The sequence below is a fragment of the Elephas maximus genome, chromosome 13, assembly GCF_024166365.1.
Source record: "Elephas maximus indicus isolate mEleMax1 chromosome 13, mEleMax1 primary haplotype, whole genome shotgun sequence".
Lineage (NCBI taxonomy): Eukaryota > Metazoa > Chordata > Mammalia > Proboscidea > Elephantidae > Elephas > Elephas maximus.
In genome coordinates, this window is record NC_064831.1 from 14,352,847 (window position 1) to 14,374,247 (window position 21,401).

At 41.0% G+C, this 21,401-nt stretch overlaps 2 protein-coding genes across 7 annotated transcripts in view; one reads left to right on the plus strand and one right to left on the minus strand.

The window, feature by feature from the left end:
- Positions 1-550: 550 nt before the first annotated feature.
- NPY5R (neuropeptide Y receptor Y5) lies at positions 551-6,740 on the minus strand. Its single transcript, XM_049906174.1, has 2 exons — positions 6,617-6,740; positions 551-2,108 (listed from the first exon to the last, which is right to left on the minus strand). Exon 2 carries the CDS (start codon positions 2,097-2,099, stop codon positions 759-761), a length of 1,341 nt encoding a protein of 446 aa, XP_049762131.1. The 5' UTR covers positions 2,100-2,108; positions 6,617-6,740; the 3' UTR covers positions 551-758.
- Positions 6,295-21,401, plus strand: part of NPY1R (neuropeptide Y receptor Y1) — a 30,742-nt gene continuing 15,635 nt past the window's right edge. For 5 of the 6 annotated variants that reach the window (XR_007519937.1, XR_007519938.1, XR_007519939.1 and 2 more), the window contains exon 1: positions 20,699-20,837. The gene's annotated coding sequence lies outside the window, so the exon portion shown is untranslated. Of the gene's footprint in view, positions 6,383-20,698; positions 20,838-21,401 lie in introns of those variants that run through there. The other variant, XM_049906177.1, reaches the window with a different exon arrangement.

Here is a 21,401-nt window from a genome sequence, read left to right on the forward strand (position 1 = left end):
TACAGATGCTATTGAAATTTTGAATTTTAGAATATAAAAGGTATATAAAAAACTTTATTTGGTTTTGCTTAATATTATGGTATTTAAAATCTATTTTTCTTTGGCAAATTAATTGTGTATTATTGAACAGTGGGATAAACCAACAGTTTGGCCCATACTCAATAATATAATTGTAAGAGATAAGCATTGCTTTTAGGATTTCCAAAAACGTCCTTAGTGCTTAAAACAGTAATCATGACTTGGGGCGTACACCTGTCATTTAGTTATGATTTGCTGGGCACATTAAACATTTTCCATATTTTCACAAACAAAACATTAAGAAGCCTGTGAAGTAGAAATGAAAGAAAATATTATAATAGATATTCCTCAACTTTGAAATTAAATGTTTCTCAGGAAAAAAATATATATATATATTTTATTTTTGGAAAGAAATACTGTGTTTGTTAGGTAGAATTTTTATTTTAAACAAAAAAATTAAAACATTTGTTTACAAGGTACAGGTGAAACGAAAGTACTATAACTACCTTTTAAAATGAAATTACAGATTGGATTGACACTGGCCCTATACAATTCCTCATACTACAATGCATTAAAATTATCTTCCATATATTATAATTAATAAATTCAAATCCAGAACTCTTTTGCATAAATTAAATTACATATGGTAACAAAATTTCTTTTAATTCTACATACACAGCTACTCTGAATAGATTTTAGATGCTCCTGACGTTTGTTCTTTCCTTGGTAAACACAGATAATTATGACATATGCAGACAGTGTATAAGGGACATCAAATCAGCTTTGATTCCATTATTAAGAAATCCATACAGAATTGGATTAAGACAACAGGACATCATTCCTAACAAATGGCAAATGCAATACACCAACTTGAAATGCCTATTTGAAATAAGATTATCACTAAAATCAGTTACCACATGGAAAAGATGTAGCGGCATCCAACTAACAGCAAATACTAGTATCAAAATAGTCAGTCTGTAAAAAACACTTCTAGATCTTTTTTTTATTCTTGTGAGAGCACGTTTTACTCTCATTTCATGAATGTCTGAGTTTTCTTCAGGTTTCATCTCAAAGCAGGTGGGGACCCCTGGTATGAACTTACTGGATGAAGAAAACTGACTTCTCACAGAGCCAAAGTTTTCTGGAAGCATTCCAGAATGGTTTTTTTGAGGAGGTCTCGTTGGAGCAGGTAACACACATGCTGTCTTCTTGCTGTATCTTCTTCTGTGTTTTCTCATGAATGAGTAACTCCACTTATGGCTGCTGGAGAGTCTCACCTGAGGCCCTCTTGTTTTGGATGGATGAAGAGTTAAGTTGATCATCTCAGTTTCTTCTAGTCTGTTTTCTTTACTGGACAACCCACAGCTTATGCTCCTACAGACACTGGTATGACTTACAGTGAGACAAACTAAGGGCAGAATATACTGAACTAGCAATAAAGAGATAGTGAAAGCAATTCTGTATGAATCAGACGGCCACGACTCAACACATAAATACCTGCTGCTCAATGTCTCTGAGCCAAATGTTTCCTGAAGTTCCACAAGACTGTGAAACACTGGCAGAGGAGAACAAATGGCAAAACCTAGTGTCCAGACGGTAGCTATCAAGAAATAGCCATGGTTTGCTGTTAAACTGTTAGAAAGAGGACGTTTTATCATATGATACCTGACAATGGCAATTGATATTAAAATTAAAGTTGAAACCAGAACTGACACACACTGAAGGAAAGGCATTATATGGCACATGACTTTGCCAAACACCCACTGATCCAGCAAGACAGATGTCAGTGTGAAAGGTGAGCAAAACAGCACAACCAAGATGTCAGAGAAGGCCAAATTTCCTATAAGGAAGTTCACTATAGTCTTCTGATTACGCTTTCTCATGAGAGCCGTTAAAATAAGTAGATTCCCCATAAAGCCAAGAAGACTGACAAATGTGTAGAGCCCAATCAGAAAAGACTGTAAGTCATCTACACTGCTTTTATAGTCTTCCCAGACTGGAAAGCCAGAATGCCGAGTGGCAGCAGTATTGTTCTCCGTGGCAAGTGTCCTGTTAGAATAATCCTTGAGCTCTAAATCCATATTATAGTCCTGCTTGAAATAAAAAGACATGCGTTAGCAACTCGAAAAAAGTACATGACTACTATAAATTTATCGAGAGGAAACAAAATTTTATTTTTTCCCATTACCTTATTAATCTCCTAAGAAAGTTATTCTAGGTCTTTAATCTATTCCAAATACAGTGCAAACATCAGCCAATAACAAAGTATGTTTATCATTTCCGAAGTCTGTTAACTTGTGTTATAGCAGACCTTGTTTTAAAACGTAATGTAATGTAAGGAAAGGAAAATGTATATAAGAACTTTAAGATCTCAAATTGCAATAGTTCATTAGGGTTTTTCTTTGGTCAAGGTATCTGGTTTATGGTGTAGTCTTGCCTTAAAGATGTCTTAATCTCTCTTTCCTTCCTGATTCAAGGCCAAGCTTAAAAGTCGCCTGTCCTCAAAGTATATTCCTTGCTTTACTCAACTGGGTGTGACCTCACCTCTTTGGAACCCTTGTAGCATTCTTTATAGTTGTCTGATGATACGGGTCACAATCTGCTTTGCGTTGCAATAATAATGCATAGCAAGCTACCTTATTTATTTATAAGTGGAACTGTTCCTTACTCATCCTGGTATCCACCACGATACGTGGAGAATGAAAAATTCAAACAAAAATCTAGTCATCTAAATATTATATAGTTCAGGCAGTGTTCAAATTTAAGCTCACTCGGCACCTAGGTATATATAGTAAGCACTCACTAAATGGTTATTAAGCCGTATTATTGACTATGTGAACAGATTTCAGGATGGTAAAATTATTCCATGGTCAATTCTCAGTGCTTTGAGGTGTGCCTAGATTACCATGAATTAGGATAACCTCTGACCAGCAGCACTGATCAAATTTACCTGATTTTAGAAGCCTGGGTGGCTCAAGCAGTTTACAATCAGCTGCTGACCTAAAGGTTGGTGGTTTGAACCCACCCAGCAGCTCTGCAGAAGAAAGGTCTGCTGACCTGGTTCTATAAAGATTACAGCCAAGGAAACCCGATGGAGCACATCTACTTTGTCACATGGGGTCACTATGATTTGGGGAGCCAACTCCACAGCAGCTAACAATAACAATATAGATTTCTGCTTAAAAAAAATTCAATTAATCCATATTGTTTAACCAAAAACCAAACCAAACCCATAGTGACTCTGCTACCCACAGTAGCACTGCCCTAGAGTAGAACAGCCCCATAAGGTTTCCAGGGAGAAGCTGAGGGATTTGACCTGTCGACCTTTTAGCTAGCAGCCAAGCTCTTAATCACTGCGCCATGAGGGCTCCCATGTTTAAAGGAAACAGTGTATCTTAAAGTTAAATGTAAAACTGACACTAATATAACAGCCTGAAATAAATTTTTTCACCCATGTCAAAACAATTAATGCCGCACCACAATGGTGTCACTTATTTGCTTTTACATATTTAACAGTATTGCACAAAATTGCTTATATCAATGAGAAATAAGAGAAGCCCCTCTTTCTCTTTGAACAAGCACTTTCATTTTTTAAACAAGAATCTCCTACAAAAACTCAGGACAGCAACAGTTAACTAATTCTGGCAAATATACACTGCTATAGAGATCCTGATATATATGTAGCTATAAAAGCAATTTTGCTACGTATCAATATATATTTATCTAGTTATTTCTACATCTACAATTCGATAATTATCCTCAACCAATTTTGACTAGTAATGACCCTAAAGCTGTACAAATCCATATATATTTAGATTAACAGGAAACACTATTATCTCCAATTTATAACGAACTTAGAGGTCTTGGTCCAATAAATTTCCAACTATGAAATTCTGTTGTGTAGGTACATTCATTATAAATAGCTCCATTTTATATACAAGTGTCAAATAGGATAACATAGGCATCATATTGCTATGAGAAAATTCCAAGTTTAAGCTTTTCACAATTTCTACAACTGATTCCATACCAACTGAATTACCTGCTGGAAGCTAACTACATTCCTTTAAAAATAAATTAAAAAGGCCAGGATCCTATTTATTCATTCATAGACCCTAGCCAATAATTTGCATCAATACTGCCTCATGTTAAAAAGTCCCCGAGTGACTCACAGGGCCAAATGAATCCCTTTATCATTTGGCTAATCATGGCCTCCCAGCATCTACCTTGGATAGGTCAGCACAGCCTTGACTGGTGTTTCTGCCTAATTTCCTGAGTTCTGCAGACCCCCTGGTTTGATCTAGCTTGTTCATGAGCCTATTTACACTCCTAATAAGTACAGGTTATTTGTAACTGTGATTCTGCTTATTCTTCTTTTGAGTCACTTTCTTGAATCAATGTTTTTCTCCTAACTTCGTGATAGGTCAGCAGATAGCAACTGTCTTTTCTACTACCAAGGCAAGGACAGGAAAGAGACTGGACAGGGCCTTCTACAATGGTTGTGCGCTGCCTGCAGCACCTGACTGTGGGCTGACGTTCATTAGATACAATATTGCCAGCCAAAATTTTTGAAGAAGTGCTGCACAGTGTGTGGGAACAGAAACAATGTGGTCCTGAGTATCCTATGACTATGCAGGCATTGTATGTACAAGGGGAAACTAGCTTTAAATAGCCCTAAAGCCAAGAGGAGAAACCTACACAGACAGCCATTCAGGACAGCTGACAACTTTAAATTAGATGTTCTTCATTGACAGTAACATAAAGGTAAAATAGCAAAAAAAATTTTAAACATGTTTTTATTTAGCATAGAGGCAGAAAAAACATGCTCAGCATAGTTTTTAAAAGTGTTGCCTGGTAGTCAGAGGATAGTTTAAACATTGAGAAAATTTTGACCAGTAAGATTTAAGTCTTCTGTTTTAAAATTGAAAATCTAAGGTAGAGGAACTACTTTAAAATGGAAAGAAAAAAAAAATTCTTTCTTTAATCTGTTCACTTCCTTTTTCCTGAAAACACAATAAACCAATCGATGATGCAAATATGTTTAATGATGTGCTTTTCACCAAGTGTAATAATAAATGATGCACAATTTTATACACATAATTGTATTACAACAAATATTTTATACATAATGAAAGGACTATCATATGTGAACTTCACCTCATTTCAGATTCCTAGAAAAATTATGAATATAGCCAAAGAGAGAGCATTTTAAAATGTTATTTAACAGGAAATATGATACTGACTGTGTGAAATCTTTGTTATATCTAATTACTATATTTTTTTTCTTTTGTATATAGTTTTAGTTCCCATTTGGATTTTCCCAGGCTGAAACAGAAGAAAAAAAAAGTTATTTGTTAAACTGTGGCGACTTTCAAAAGACAATAAAAGTCTTTATAAATTCTTATAAACTGATCTATATCTGACACCAGGACAAATGAAATCTTTTAAATGGGCAGTAAGGATTTTAAGAAAGTAGATAGTTTTTTTTTTTTTTTAAGAATAATAGAAGGAACTGCAGGGAACTCAAAGGATACTAAGGGACTGAGTTTATACATTTCAATAAAGTTTCTTTGTTAGGAGCATTTCCTGCCTTGTGAAAATACACATTTTTCTTCTCACAAAGGATGCCAATCACACAAAAGAATAAAACACGTGTCATTTTTCCTCTAGCAATGATAACGTATCAACTACTACCTCTTGTACTGTGATCCTGGAACAATGACGAGATTCCATATCCTCAATTATTCTCATGAATTATTTTTAAAACTAGAATCTGGCAAAATTAGAACTGGAAAGATAACTACAGCTCTGCTCAGCTGACAAACACGCAAACACTCATTACACCCATCCTTCTCAATCTTAACAGCGGAGTCCCTTTCCCTTCAGAAATCTGAAATTTCAAATTGCACTCCAGGCTACAGAATGCTGCTGGAAGGGCATTAGGTATTTCCATGTGGTACTGCAAAGTCTTCGCCTTTGGTCCAGTATGATGCCCGAGTTCCTTTAAAAGATAAACTAACGGTCTGTAAACTTGAGGGTTTAAGAATCCCCTGTTTCTGGAATTCGGGTGTGTGGATATCTGTTATGCCTGCATGTGTCATATGAGGCCGCTTTGCAGATAGGAGCGCAGACCCAGGAGCGCAGCGGCCTCCCCGCCTCGGGGCAGCCGCGGGACGGCGCGGCAGGTGACTACCGGAGTGGCCTCGAGGACGCTGCCCGAGCGCGGCCAGGGCACCCCGCTGGCTGCTGCTCCCCAGGCAGCGGCTCGCCGGCTCTTCGCCTTCCCCTGCCCCCTCTGGACGAGGCTCCTACGCGTATCCCGGACACTCTCTCCGTTCTGATTCGGCCCCTGCTGGCTCCATGCCGGGTGAGTTGGAGACGGCACGAAAGAATTCAACCAGGTCCTCCCTTCCCCGCTTTCCCTTCCCGCCGAACGACCGCCTGTTCGCCATCCAAACCCTCACCTGCCCAGCCTCCCCGCCTCGGGCTTCCCCACCCGGCCTCTCCGCAGCCCCGGGGCGCGCCGGCATCGGGGACAGGGGTGCCGCTCCCTGGGCCCCGGGCGGACCCGCAGCAGCCACGGCCGCCCTGCAGAGCTCACCTCAGCGGGAAGGGGGCGGCGGGGAGGGTCCGAAGGCGTACCTCGGGGTACCCCGGCCGCTGCGGACGCGTGGGCTCCGGGAACGCGGCTCGGCGCCCCCCAGCGCGCTGGCTCCTGTGCCCGGGCGGCGGCGGGGGCGGAGGCGGCGGCAGAGGCGGCGGCAGGAGGAGGACCGCGAGCAGTGGGGAGGAGGAGGGGGAGCCACCGCGTTTTAGAGGCGCTTCGGGAACACGTGACCGCTCTGGGGACCCCAAGACCCGGCTCCAGGGCGCCTAGCTCCGCCGCAGCCTCTCCCAGAGCCCGGCCCGGGGCATCTGAGCGCTTACCCTCCTGTCCGGGTGCCTCAGGTAGAAGCCCCCGGGATGGCGCCCCGTCCTCAGCCTCTAGTCCCGGCCGAAGCCAAGTTAACTTGACGAGCTGATAGACATTTGTCTTTCGTGCTCCCAACCTCGTGAAATAAACTCAGAGGAGTCCTGAACTGGCGAGAGTGGGGGAGGAAAGGGAAGGGTATCTCTAAGAGCTTAGGGTCCCTGAGAAAAAGCTTCAGGCCCAGGTTTTCTCTTTGTTTGTAAAAACCGGAACACCGTTCTTTCTGCTCTTAAACCTTTTTGAAGAAGTCTAGGCGAGAGGTTGGCCTGAATGTCCGCAGGACGCCAGGGGAGTCCGCGGTGACGCGCCAAGGACAGTAAAAGGGGTTTATCCCTGTTGCTAAGGAGGAGTAGGTGTGGGCGCGGACAAGCCTTGTGGAGCAGGAGTTTGAGGTTGAGATGGCATCAACGTTTCTCAAGACTATATTCTGTAACAAAAAGAAGACGAGGAGGTAAAAAGATTTGTTACGGGTTAAAGAAAAAAAAGACGAAATTTCTGTCCTTATGTTCCTACTCATCATCATTTTCATCCCTAATGTTTCCAAATCTGTATTGCGCAGGTTTGCCTTATTCATAGTCACTAGGTACTTCAGGCTTTCTGCGTGTGTGTGTGTGCGTGTGTGTGCGCGCCTGAGTGGTTAGTGAGAGGGGAAAAAGAGATGGAGGCAGGAAGGTAGGTAGGTAGGTAGATACAGGGATACATACAGAGATTGATAGAGACGAGGAGAAAGAAACCTATATGCTTTGGACCATATAGGTGCCTAGAGAAAGGCTGTTTTTATGGTTTACTTTGAAATTAAAAACAATTATGTGACAATGTGTCTCAGTGTCGCTTGTCTGGTGATGGGTGCAATCCTTTGGGATTGGCAGTCTATGAACTGGAGAGGACCGTATCCCTTGGGAGCAATGCAACTTGTAAATCTAATTTCTGGGGCAGCAAACGCTAGCTGATATTCCCAAGGCTGGGGAAAAAAAACCTCGTGCCTATTTTCTGCTGAATATTACCGTTCAATACCCAGGGGATCTGTATACACGGTCATTTCATCACCCAGAGAGTCATCTAAGAGCTTTTAAATACCTCAGGTCAACCCAGCTTCTATTTTATTTTTCCTTTTTTATTTCTGGGATGCTGTTCTCCCAAAAAGTTTAATGCAGTGGGCAGTCTGAGCAGTCCGTGGGATTCTGCAGTGGGTGAGGGGAGAGATGGAAGTGTCAAGAAGAGACCACCCTTGAGAAAGCAGAGCTTCCTTTTTAGACTTTCCTAATTCCAACGCCTATATAGTAAGGTACTAGGAAAGCCACACAAACTTCTACCCTTCCATCACTTATGGGCATATGTGTTTGCTTTAAAACACTTTCCTAACTCCAACGCCTATACAGTCAGGTACTAGGAAAGCCACACAAACTTCTACCCTTCCATCAGGTACGGGCATATGCGTTTGCTTTAAAACACTGGCAAATGAGACCCATCATGTGTATCTTCCAAAAAACTACAAGTTTTGCATGTTAGAAATACAAGATGAATTTTATTCTTTTCCAAAGTTTTTTTTTTCTTTAGACTATGGATTTTTAGATTGAAGTGTTATTAATAGGGTATAAAAAAATAAAAGGCCAACATGTTAATGTGATGAAGACTCCAATTAACCCACCCATGTTCCCTTTTCACCACACATACATTCAAGCCTCAAAACAAGGGAGTCAGAATTTAGTCTTCGAATACACACTACAATATACAGTATTAAGGACACACAGAGTGAATAAATTATTAGTAATCCTTTGTTTTGAAGAACTTGTTGATATGAAAATTCTAACAATATGCTAAATAAAGAGGAAGATAGAAAGATGTGATTTACCTTCAGATTTCCCAGGAGGGATTCAAGACTGAGCATCACTCTTTGTGGAATGTAACAGAGTAATCTTGTTTCTATTTTATTCAAACAGCAGAGTACCACCTTTGGGAATGGAAATAGTAATGTCCATCTCTGCTCTGTGTATTTTTTCTGCTATTTATAAGAAGCTCATTTGGGAAATTAAGTTGGATTTTATGTGTTTTTACAAAATTAAACTGGCTGTTTTCCAGTTCTCATAGTCCTTTATCAATTATGAAAGAAAGCTTATTTGTAAAGGTGAAAGTTAAAGATCAGTTGGGACTTCTAAGACAAAGTATTTGAATGATAGAACACTCTCCAAACAATGCCTGGGGTCACATTTTGCTGAGGAGCGTGTCATTTTGTCAAAGTTATTGCTGCATTTTAATAACAGCTAGTATTTATGGATGGCAGTTATTGAAGATCACAACATACAGCTTGATATAAGGATAGTGGGGATAAATAAGGATATAAGAATAGCGGGGATAAATAAGGATATAAGAATAGTGGGGATAAATAAGCTAGTTGTCGTGAGGTGTCACGAAGTAGATTCTGATTCATCACGACCCCACGTGACAGAGCGGAACTGTCCCCTATGGTTTGCTAGGCTGTGATCTTTAGGGGAGCAGAAGACTAGGTCTTTCTCCCTTGGAGAGAAAACAGCATTTATTAGATGCATTTTTTCTCTGATTATTTTCTCTGATTATTTATAAAAACACATAATTTTTTCACTAGGAATGATAACATATCAACTACTGTCTGTTTTACTTTGATCTTGGAACAATGACGAGATTCCATATCCCCAATTATTCCCATGAATTAAGAATGAATTTTCTTCATCCAGTGTTTTGGCCATGGTAAATTTAAGTCTGTAATACTTAAAAAGGAGCCCTGGTGGCGCAGTGGTTAAAGTGCTCGGCTGCTGACCCAAAGGTTCGAACCCAGCAGCCACGCTGGGGAGAGAGATGTGGCAGTCTGCTTCTGCAAAGATTTACAGCCTTGGAAACCCTGTGGGGCAGCTCTGCTCTGTCCTGCAGAGTGGCTATGAGTCGGAATTGACTCGACAGCAGTGGGTTTGGTTTGGTTTAATACTTAAAAGATGTGGAAAGAACCATTTATGCATGTTATCAAAATAATTTTATGATGCTCTTTGTTGCACTGATTTCTTTTTTTTTGTCTTCTATTTTTTATTGAGCTTCAAGTGAACGTTTACAAATCAAGTCAAACTGTCACATATAAGTTTATATACACCTTACTCCATACTCCCACTTGCTCTCGCCCTAATGAGTCAGCCCTTCCAGTCTCTCCTGACAATTTTGCCAGCTTCCAATTCTCTCTATCCTCCCATCCCCCCATCCAGACAGGAGATGCCAACACAGTCTCAAGTGTCCACCTGATACAAATAGCTCACTCTTCATCAGCATCTCTCTCCTACCCACTGTCCAGTCCCTTCCACGTCTGATGAGTTGTCTTCGGGAATGGTTCCTGTCCTGGGCCAACAGAAGGTTTGGGGACCATGACCGCCGGGATTCCTCTAGTCTCAGTCAGACCATTAAGTCTGGTCTTTTTGTGAGAATTTAGGGTCTGCATCCCACTGATCTCCTGCTCCCTCAGGGGTTCTCTGTTGTTGTTGCACTGATTTCTTTGTGACAGTCATAGTTGGTCATATAAATCAATATTTAGGACTTAGAAGGAGAAACTAAGTTATTGTGAAACACATGCTATTTTTTAATTTAAAAGAGCTGTTAAAAAGCTTGAAGCAAAAGTATTGTGTGCATAGCCCCATTTCAGTGAAAATTTGGAGGGCTTAACGGGGCACTACAAACATCTTATTGCCTTCTTCTGATAAGCTCTCTGCTCCTTGAGCAACACTCCATTTCTCCTTTTGATGTCCTAACGAGTAAAACCACTAAATATAAATCAGTGACTGTTTACTGAACAAGAGAATTACAATTCTTTGTTCAGTAATATTTTTCCATCCTGAAAACGCATACACACATATATGTGATCATAAGTGTATTGTTATAGAGACACACATCACACACATATATTTACACACTGGGTGTTTGCCAGAACAGCTTAGGTGCAGCCAGGCACAGATTAATGGTGCAGCTTTATACAAGTCACTTGTTGTTTTTAGCCTTCACATTTTTTGTCTGCAAAAGAAAATATTTGGACTGGTGAATATGAGGTTCCCTTTGGACTCCAGATACCTGTGACTTTATGCCGTGAACAAGCACCCATTATATATGTGTAGAAAAATAACCTTTTTGGATGATCATACACATTGTTTCCCCTGCATATTAGCAAAATTAAAAAAAAAAAAGAAAAAGAAGGAAAGACTGTTGATTAGGTTCCCCATTATTACTGGCCATATTGCCGTCTTCCCTGCAGATACTAGTAACTATATAAGTATATTTCACTTATTCTTTTGAAAAGTTGCGAGTGTCTCTCATATCAACAAGTCATTCTTTAATTTATTATATTCAAATCTTGCAGCACTAAATAGACATAAAAGAAGAAAGCATCGATTCCTTTGGCTACATAATATTCTATGATGTAAATCAGTATATAAGCCTTATTGTCTTCCCTTTTGCAGATCAAAACTTCTCTCAAAAAGTGGTGCTGTTGGCTGAATTATACATACTAAAAATGCTGAAATGGCAAATGTTTTGTTACATATATTTACATATTTACCATAGTAGAAAAGTGGTGTCGTTGATAAATAGTACCCCCCTGCCCCAAAATACTGTATTTTAAAAATCAATTTCCTGTTTAAGTTTTCCTGGTCAATATTTTAAATCTAGTTTAAGTCCAAATATGGCTTTACTGTGTTTAAGTGGAAACCAAAGGGAAACAGTAGGTTTTTGGTTTGGTTTGGTATGTTAGTTTATTCTTGAGTATCTTTAAAGAGAATGTTTACTGAACAGTTAAAATGTAGGCCCAGAATCAATGGTTGCTATCATTCAATAATGTGCTCTTTAAAAATGCATCTGTTACCACATTCTCACTCTTGTCATTCTCACAGATAATGCAGCTTTTAAAAGTATGCTATTGAGCAGGCAGAAAATGATCTGAGACCTTTCCTTTAGTAGACATCGTTAAGTATTTTACGAAGGCAGTAGTGTCCGTGACCCAAGCTTACACCTAGTGGGCAAAGCAGGATCAGCACATAAGAAAATGTAAAAAATGAGAAGAACCATCAGGCCGAGTGAGCAAACTCTGTATAAAAATAGCTACAATACATCATAACTATACACAAATGCTGAAGAAGTTTTTTTTTTAATTGTTGAAGATAAACAAGTAGACTTGATTATGATTTTCAAAATTTATGTAATCCTAACCTATTCTTTATTTTTCAATCTTTCAACAAAGCTTTTTTTCAGTATCTTATAATATGCTGGAGCCCTGGTGATGCAGTGGTTAAAGCACTTGGCTGCTAATTGAAAAGTCAGCTGTTCAAACCCACCAGCTGCTCTAAGGGAGAAAGATGTGGCAGTCTGCCTCCGTAAAGATTTGCAGCCTTGAAAACACCGTGGGGCAGTTCTGCTCTGTCCTTCAGGGTCACTCATGAGTCAGAATAGACTCTATGGCAATAGGTTTGTTTTTTAGGGTTTACAATATGCCAACATATATGCCTTATAATATGCACAGTATACCATGAACTGGCAGAAGAACGAACAAATCTGTCTTGGAGGAAGTGCAACAAGAATGCTCCTTAGAAGCAAGGATGGCGAGACTACGTCTCACATACTTTGGACATGTTATCAGGAGGGATCAGTCCCTGAAGAAGGATGTCATGCTTGGTAAAGTGGAGGGTCAGCAAAAAAGAGGAAGACCCTCAATGAGGTGAACTGACACAGTGGCTGCGACAATGAGCTCAAGCATAACAATGATGGTAAGGATGGCGCGGGACCGGGCGGTGTTTCGTTCTCTTGTGCATAGGGTCATATGAGTCGGAAACGACTCGACAGCACCTAACAACAACAATGTGCCAGATATTATTCTAGGCTGTAAATATGAAGAGATGAGTAAAGTAGTCACTACCTTCCAGAGAGCACAATGTAGCAGATCTGTGCAAATTGACAGTAACCTGCAGTATAGTTCTGTTAGACATACACTTAGACTGCTGTGGGAATATGAATAGGAACTCATACTCAGCCTTTACGGGGCAATTGAGGAGACAGGGTTGTTTAGATGGAGGGTTCCTAGGTGGCTCAAATGGTTTGTTCTTGGCTACTGAGAGGTTGGTGGTTCGAGTCTAGTCAGAGGTGCCTAGGAAGAAAGGCCTGGAGGTCTGCTTCCATAGCGATACACCGCTGAAGACTGTGGAGTGCAGTTTGACTCGGGAACACCTTGGGTCATCGTGAGTGGGAACAAACTTGACAGCAACAGCTTTGGTTTGTTTTGGGCGGTTGGGGGAAAGATGGTACAAGAGAAGACTCTGTAGTTGAGAAGATCCTTGAACCGGAATTTGAAGGACTGGTGAGAGTTAAGCAGGCAGATGGAAGGGATGGGCAAGAAATGGGGCAAAAATAGCAGGAAGGTGAGAGAGAGCATAACATTTGGAGAAGTGCAAGCAGCTCCGCATGTCCAAGGCATGTGGATAGTGGCAGAGGGTGCTGCTGGAAATGCTGGTCGGAAAGGACTTTGCCCTTACCCAAAGGATCTGGAGACCTACTAGTCAATTGAAGCTGGGGAGTGATATGACTGGACTGCTCTGGAAGCACCTGGTATCAGGGAGACCATTTAGAAGAGAAATTAATGGTGCTTGGTAGAGGTGAAAGAATGCTTTTGAGAGTTATTTTGAAGGTAAATTCATTGGGAATTTGTGACCAATTGGTCTGAGAGCGTAACAGAGAGAAGAGGTTGGGAGGATTCCTAGGTTATGGCTTGAGGGATAGGGATGATGTTGTGGTCTGAGACCAGGCCCACCAGCTGAGACGCACATTTGCTAAGGAAACCTGAGAGAGATTGGTACTTCAGAGAGATTTTATTTTAGTGCTGAGCCAATAAATGTGAATTATCGAATAAACAGGTATTACAGTTGTTTTGGAGTCCCTGGGTGGTGCAAACAGTAAGCTTTCTCAGCTGCTAGCTGAAAGATGGGAGTTCTAGTCCACCCAGAGGGGCCTCAGAAGAAAGGCCTGCCTATGTACTTCTGAAAAAATGGGCCGTTGAAAACCCCTATGTAACACAGTTCTACTCTGACACACAGGAGCCATAAGTCAGAGTCAACTGAATGGCAAATGGTGGTACAGTTATTTTAACACTCAGTGACAAACCTCCACAAAACTTAGTGAAATAAAATAACAATCATTTTATGGTCATTGATTGAGTGGTCAGGACCTTGAGACCGCACTCTGGGAATGGCTTATCTCTGTCCCATGGCTTCATGAGCCTCAGCTGGGAAAATTCAGTGGCTAGTGGTGACTCAAAGGCTGGGGGATGAAACAGCTGGGCTGGAGAATCCACTGGCTAAATAAGAGTGGTGGAAAGTTCGGGAGTGTTAAACACCCGGTAGCCTTTACTCATCTCAGAAAGAAGGAGGAGTCCATTGAGACTGAAGGTATGAGATCGGGAGCTGGAGACAGAAGTGAAAATTTGATTAGCTTCTAAGGAGAGAGGAATTGGAAGTCAATCCAAGCCCAAGAATTTATGGGTAATATTTAAGGCTCAACTGAGTCTGTGGATTTGTAGTTGCAATAATCTGCAGAGTTATTTTCACCTACATGCTGTGTTAGTAGAGTGGTCGCTAAGCCAGCTCTTGACTTACACCATCCTTGAATGTTTGTCCTCTTTCTAGAGGACAAATATAACTGTACATATAAATGTATCTGGGAAAGATAACCTTAAATAAAGGAATGAAAGACTGCTCACATAAGTAAAGTGATACCCAGGAACACTTCATGCCCAATCTCTGCCCCTTTATTGACATTATTTAGGTGTGCATAAGGAGTATTCTTCCTGTCTTTGGGAAAAATTGCTCTATCCCAGGCTGTTAAATAGTTTTATATCATGGACCAAGTCTGATGTATTGATACCTCAAATGCTGTGGTGTGGAGGAGTTTGATGCCAAGCCTGAGGGTAAGAGGAACAGTTTGTCATAGATGATGGAAGGGCCACTGGTAGCATTCCTACTTGTCCGCACCAGCCAGTCCTATCCCATTACTTTAAATGGAAATATGAAGGGGACAGTAATAATAATCATTAAAAACACTAGCAGTGACAGTGGCAAAAGCTCTTTTCATTACACCACGCAGTAATAAATGATGTTACACTTTTGTAACATTACATTACACTCTTATTGAATGCGTAGAAGGTATCTGACAATATGGGACCTGTAGAAAAATATCCAGATATTTACTGAGTCATTTTAAAGTCTTACTCCTCTAGGATATTAATGTGTAGGCTATGTAACCAAATGAGGACTTTCTTCAAGTACACTTCCATTTCAAATCAAGAACAAATCCACAAATAGTATTTGGCACCGTCTACACAAGGGAGTCATTCAATGGTCTTTGTACTTATATACTAAGAGTTTAAATTAATCAATTACTTCTTTTTGCTAGTTAATTCTCTCAGAAACACGATCCAGTAAGTTTTTGATTACAGTGATTGCCTTGACTGATTGTACTAACCAATTTAATCAAAACTCTTTAGGCACAAAAGAAAAAAAAACAGGCTTGCTGATCTGATAGAGACTGGAGAAACCCTGAGAATATAGCCCTGCAGACACCCTTTAACCCAGTCCTGAAGTCGCTTCTGAGGTTCACCCTTCACCCAAAGATTAGACATTTTTTTTTTTTTTTATAGGGCCTACAGTAACACAGGAGGGATGTGCTTCATAGTTCAATCATGTATAGAAGACTAAGTGGGTACACCAGCCTGAAAGCAAAGACAAGAAGGCAGGAAGGGACTGGAAAACCGGAGGAATGGTAATACGGGAGCTGGGGTGGAGAAGGGGAAAGTGTTGACACATTGCCGTGTTGGCAACCAATGTCACAAGAAGATTTGGGTATTAACTCTTTGAGAAAATAATTTGCTACGTAAACTTTCACCTAAATCAAAACTTTCACTTAAATCCAAATAAAAAAAAAAAAAAGAAAACCTCTTTACCTACAGTATTTCATTGTTTGACCTCTTTACATACTGTATTTTACTGGTACTAAGTTTGAAGACTTTTAAAAAATATTTTAATATCTCTAACTTTGAAGATTCATTTACAGTTGATGGTATGTGATAGATTTGCTGGAAGCAATTTTTCTTTCTTGGTGGTCTATAAAATAATGTAATTTACACTCGGTGGTGTCATTAATTCAAAGAAATATAGGGGGCAAGTCACAGATGCAGGAAAAATATTGACATATAATCAATTCATAGAATATGAACTAATTTACCAACAAACTTCATAGTAAATTCTATGCCAGTGGAATTTCCTCCCCATCAATATCATTCATATTGTGGTTTTCACATGTGATATTAATGCATATTGAGATTTTTCTGGATGACAACTTATGATAATTTACCTGCATCAGGGCCTAATAGCATTTTAGGAACTTGAATCCTGGCAGCTGAAATCCATCAGGAGACTAATAAAATAATTACAATGAATAAATTCCAATAGCAATCACAGTGATACTTTTTTTATCTAGACAATTATTAAATCATGGAATTTAAAGACTGGGCCAGACCATAAAAATGGTTAATTTTTTTAGATGATAAAACTAAGATCTATAGAGAGTTAATCAGTAGATCCTATCCTTCAGTTTAAGTGACAGAGCAAGACTGTTGCCCAAGAGAATATGAGAATAAGTTGTTATTTTAATTCTCCTGGTTAAATACAAGGTCACCATGAGTCAGAACAACCTCGATGGCAACTAACAACAACAGCCATGGTTTATAAGTCAGGCTGTCAACGAAACTTCAGAAGGACACTCACAGAATTCAAAAAATTTCTCTCTCCCTAGCAAAGGTCAGGTTTTATCATCTAGTTTGAATCCCAAATACACCCGATTGCTTCCTTAGAAGCAGAAAAAGAAATTATCTTGAAATTAGAATGAGAAGCCTCTGTAACACATATCTTTTGAGGAATTCAGAGTACATCATTTATTTCAAAACTTCCAGAGGATAACATGTTTATAAGAGGATCTTATGTTGTATTTGGTCTTTGTACTATGCTTAATTTTTATACCTTACAAATTGGAGAGTCCTTTGTTGGTGGTGTTGTTAGGTTGCTGTCGAGTTGGTTCCAACTCATATACTGCCTGGTCCTGCACCATCCCCGCAACCCTCGTTATGCGTGAGCCCATTATTGCAGCCACTGTGTCAAAATCCATCTCGCTGAGGGTCTTCCTCTTTTCCACTGGCCCACCACTTTACCAGGCCTGATGTCCTTCTCCAGGTACTGATCCCTCCTGACAACATGCCCAAAGTATGTGAGATGCAGTCTCACCATTCTTGCTTCTAAAGAGCATTCTGGTTGTACTTCCTCTAAGGCAGACTTGTTTGTTCTTTTGGCAGTCCATGGTATATTCAGTATTCTTCAGCAACACCACAGTTCAAAGACATCACTTCTTCTTCTGTCTTCCTTATTCATTGTTCAGCTTTCACATGCATATAAGGTGATTGAAAATACCATGGCTTGGGTCAGGGGCACCTTAGTCCTCAAGGTGACATTTTTGCTTTTCAACATTTTAAAGAGGTCTTTTGCAGCAGATTTGCCCAATGCAAATGTGCCTTTTGGTTTCTCAGCTGCTGCTTCCATGGGTGTTGATTGTGCATCCAAGTAAAATGAAATCCTTGACAACTTCAGTATTTTCTCCATTTATCATGATGTTGCTTATTGGTCCAGTTGTGAGGATTTTTGTTTTCTTTATGTTGAGGTGTAATCAATACTGAAGGCTGTGGTCTTTGATCTTCATCAGTAAGTACTTCAAGTCCTCTTCACTTTCGGCAAGCAAGGTTGTGTCATCTGCATATCTCAGGTTGTTAATGAGTCTTCCTCCAATCCTGATGCCCGGTTCCTCTTCATATAGTCCAGCTTCTATATGAGTCCTTAGCAAATTATAGTCCTAGAGATTTATACTGCAGATGCTTGTGTCGTTGTTGAGTAATTCAGAAGTTCGTGTTATGCCATACAATTGGACACAGAAAAAAGTCTTTGACAACGATGATCTTTCAAAGATTTGTATTTGATGTGAATACCTCAGGAATGCAGCTTTATAGATTTGATTTAGAAGGAACACTTTACAAAAATTAAGTTAATAAAATGATAATATCCAATGGTCACAGTAGTTGAGACGTTCTTGTAAACATGCCTTTACTGGCATTCCTGGAAAATACAGAAGGTAAAGTACTTAATGAGTCCAAATTATTTCTCTCAAGTCCAAAATATTTGCTGACACAGCAAAATTTTACATAAAACAATATATAGTCTTAGTTAAAAATTATTTCATTTTGTAATTCTTGCAGTAGGATAAAAATAGCCAGTTTGAAATGTCTTCCTCTTGATGAGCAAACCTTGGGGACAAACATGCTTCTGAGAACCGAATGTAACTTAAGGGAAAGGAGTAGACGGTGGGGGAGTAGAGATATAAATGAATTAATGCTCTTTAAGAGAACTGAAATTCCTACATTGTGCTGTTTATTTTCATGCTGGGTTAAATATATATATATATATACACATATATATATATGCAGATACATACAAAATCAGCTAGACAGCAATGCTTTTTTGTATATGTGTGTGTGTGTATACATAAAACCAAACCTGTTGCCATCAAGTCAATTCTGACTCACAGGGACCCTATAGGACAGAGTAGAATTGCCCCATAGAGTTTCCAAGGAGCGCCTGGTAGATTCGAGCTGCCAACCTTTTGACTAGCAGCTGTAGCACTTAACCACTATGCCACCAGGGTTCCCATTTTTTTTTTTTTAATATGACACTAGTGGGGCCCTCCTGGCACAGTGATTAAGAGCTCAGGCTGTTAACGAAAAGGTCGACAGTTCACATCCACCAGCCTCTCCTTGGAAACGCTATGGGGCAGTTCTACTCTGTCCTATAGTGTCACTATGAGTCAGAAATTGACTCGAAGGCAACAGGTTTTTTTTTGGTTTTATGATAACAGGTTCTGTCCTTTTACTATTTTATGATTAGTGGAATTTTATAGTTACCCTTGTATGCTCATATCCTATGATTATATATACACTCATAAAAAACAAAACCAAACTCATTGCAGTGGAGTCGATTCCAACTCATAGGGACCCTTACAGGACAGACTAGAACTGCCCCATAGGTTTTCCCAAAGAGCAGCTGGTGGATTCAAACTGCCGACCTTTTGATTAGCAGCTGAGTGCTTAACTGTTATAGTACATTTATAATATGATCATGAAATGTTAATTCTTGATCGTAATCCATTTCAAGTCCATGAAAAAATGTCTAACGACAAATATTTTAGAACGCTTCCCTGGGGGGGGGGAACAGATTGTGTATATCACCATATAAATTAATGAACTATGGCTTATATAAAAAAAAAGGCTTATATTGAGGTTTAAATAGCATTTGCCCAGCCTAACAACCAGAAAAAAGAAAACATCTCTTAATAGTGTAAAGTTCAGATGATTCCGTATGTCTTGGTGTTTTGTTTTTAGTTTGAAGACCGACGGCAATCACTGTGGTTCTGTAATAAAACCTCTAGCCCTATCCTAAGCAGTGTCCTACGCCTTTATTGCAAAGACTTGTTTTTAAGGCTTAGGAAACCCTGGTGACATAGAGGTTAAGTGCTATAGCTGCTAACCAAAAGGTCGGCAGTTCGAATCTGCCAGGTGCTCCTTGGAAGCTCTATGGGGCAGTTCTACTCTGTCCTACAGGGTCGCTATGAGTCGGAACTGACTCCATGACACTGGGTTTTTTTTTGGGGGGGGGGTGTTAATTGGAAGAAGTTTAGTCAAGTACATCAGTAAATAATAGGTGTACAGATTACGTTACCTCGACTTTTCAAACTAAAGAGCCCATCCAGTGCCTTCGAGTAGATTCCGACTCATAGCGAGAGAAGCACGTAAATCTGAGACCTGTGTGTCAGCAGTTAGCCTGAATCGTAGGGTAACGCGCTGGTTTTGCGCACATCAGTGTACTTGGCGTACGTTCTATTCCGTTCTTCCTGGTGTTCAGTACAGTCATGGATAAGCACCGAGTAAAATTCATTGACTCTCAGGCCACCTGGGAAATGTTCACTTCATCGTGCTCCTCTAAAAAAGCAGCTGCGTGCTGGGAGCAATCTAACTCAATGCATTTTCTTAGTGGAAAGAAAGACTAAATAAAAGGCCAGACTCTCCTCCGAGCTTCGCTACCTTTGCATTTTAAAGGTCTTGTCTTTCTTCACTTATGAGGAAAATAACTTCTCGGCACAAGCGTGAGAAGTATGTGTCAGGAACGAACGCAAAAAGCGTATTCGTGGCGTTCCTGCGGTGGGTGTCACGCTTCCTCTTCCCGCAAAGAACCCCGTTTTCAATCTGGATTTTAGATGCGCCGGGCTTTACCGCCGAGGTAACTGCAGCCACAAGGTGGCACTGACCTGCGGACTGAGGGGGGATGACACGGCGGGCGGCGCTGACTTTAAAAGCTGGTGTGGAGAGCCGCCCTGCCTTCCCAGTCGGGGACTTGTAGGGACCAGTGCTCCCTTTCCCCGGCGCGCCGCGAGCCTTACGTTTATCGCCTTTTCTTTCCAGAACTCCTGGGGACGCAGCCCTGGTGGACAGCAGGCCAGGCGCTCGCGCGGGGGGCGCCGGCACGCCTCGGGCCGGTCACGTGGTCCGGGGCGGGGTGGAGTTCGGCTTTAAGGGGGCGTCTCTTCTTATCGTCGTCAATCTTTAGGGTTAGAGCCTGAGCAATCCTAGCGGATCTTTTCTCCCGGCTCTGCTCCCTTCCGTGACCACCTCTCCCTCTTGAATACGCCGGGGCGGGTAAGACGTGCCCAAGAGATGGTAAGTTTCAAGTTAACGCCTTTTAAGAGACTTTTGAGAAATTTCTCATTGGTGGGGTGAAGGATGGAAAAAAAAAAAAAAAAGGATGCGAGAGCCGGAAGCTCGCCGTGGGGAGCTGAGTTGAGGCGGGGAACCGACTGCGGAAGGGACCGAACCCCAAACCAAAGCCGCTGCGGTCCAGTCGACTCCAACTCCTAGCGACCCTGTGGTTATCCACAGCCCCAGGACTGCAGCCTGTGGGTTTAGGGCAGACCTTTAAAGGAAGAGGTCCTTACCGGGAGGTCGCGGCGTCCCCACACCTGCTTCTGGGGGATTTCTGACCGGGAACCCAAGTTCTCTGCTCGGGTTCTAGTTAAGAGCCCCGGGGGCTCGGAGGGTGCCCTCAGCTTCCCATACTTGGCCCGTTTGCGCATTTTTCTGGAGCTCGCAGGAGCCACAGGCAAGAACCTCCGCCCCGGAGTTTTTGCCGAGTAACCGGCTGGGCTGGGCTGGAGAAGGGTGGGCTTGGTCTGTGGTCCGCCTTCGTCCCCTCACCCGGCGGCTCGTGCCCGGGGGGCGCGGGCG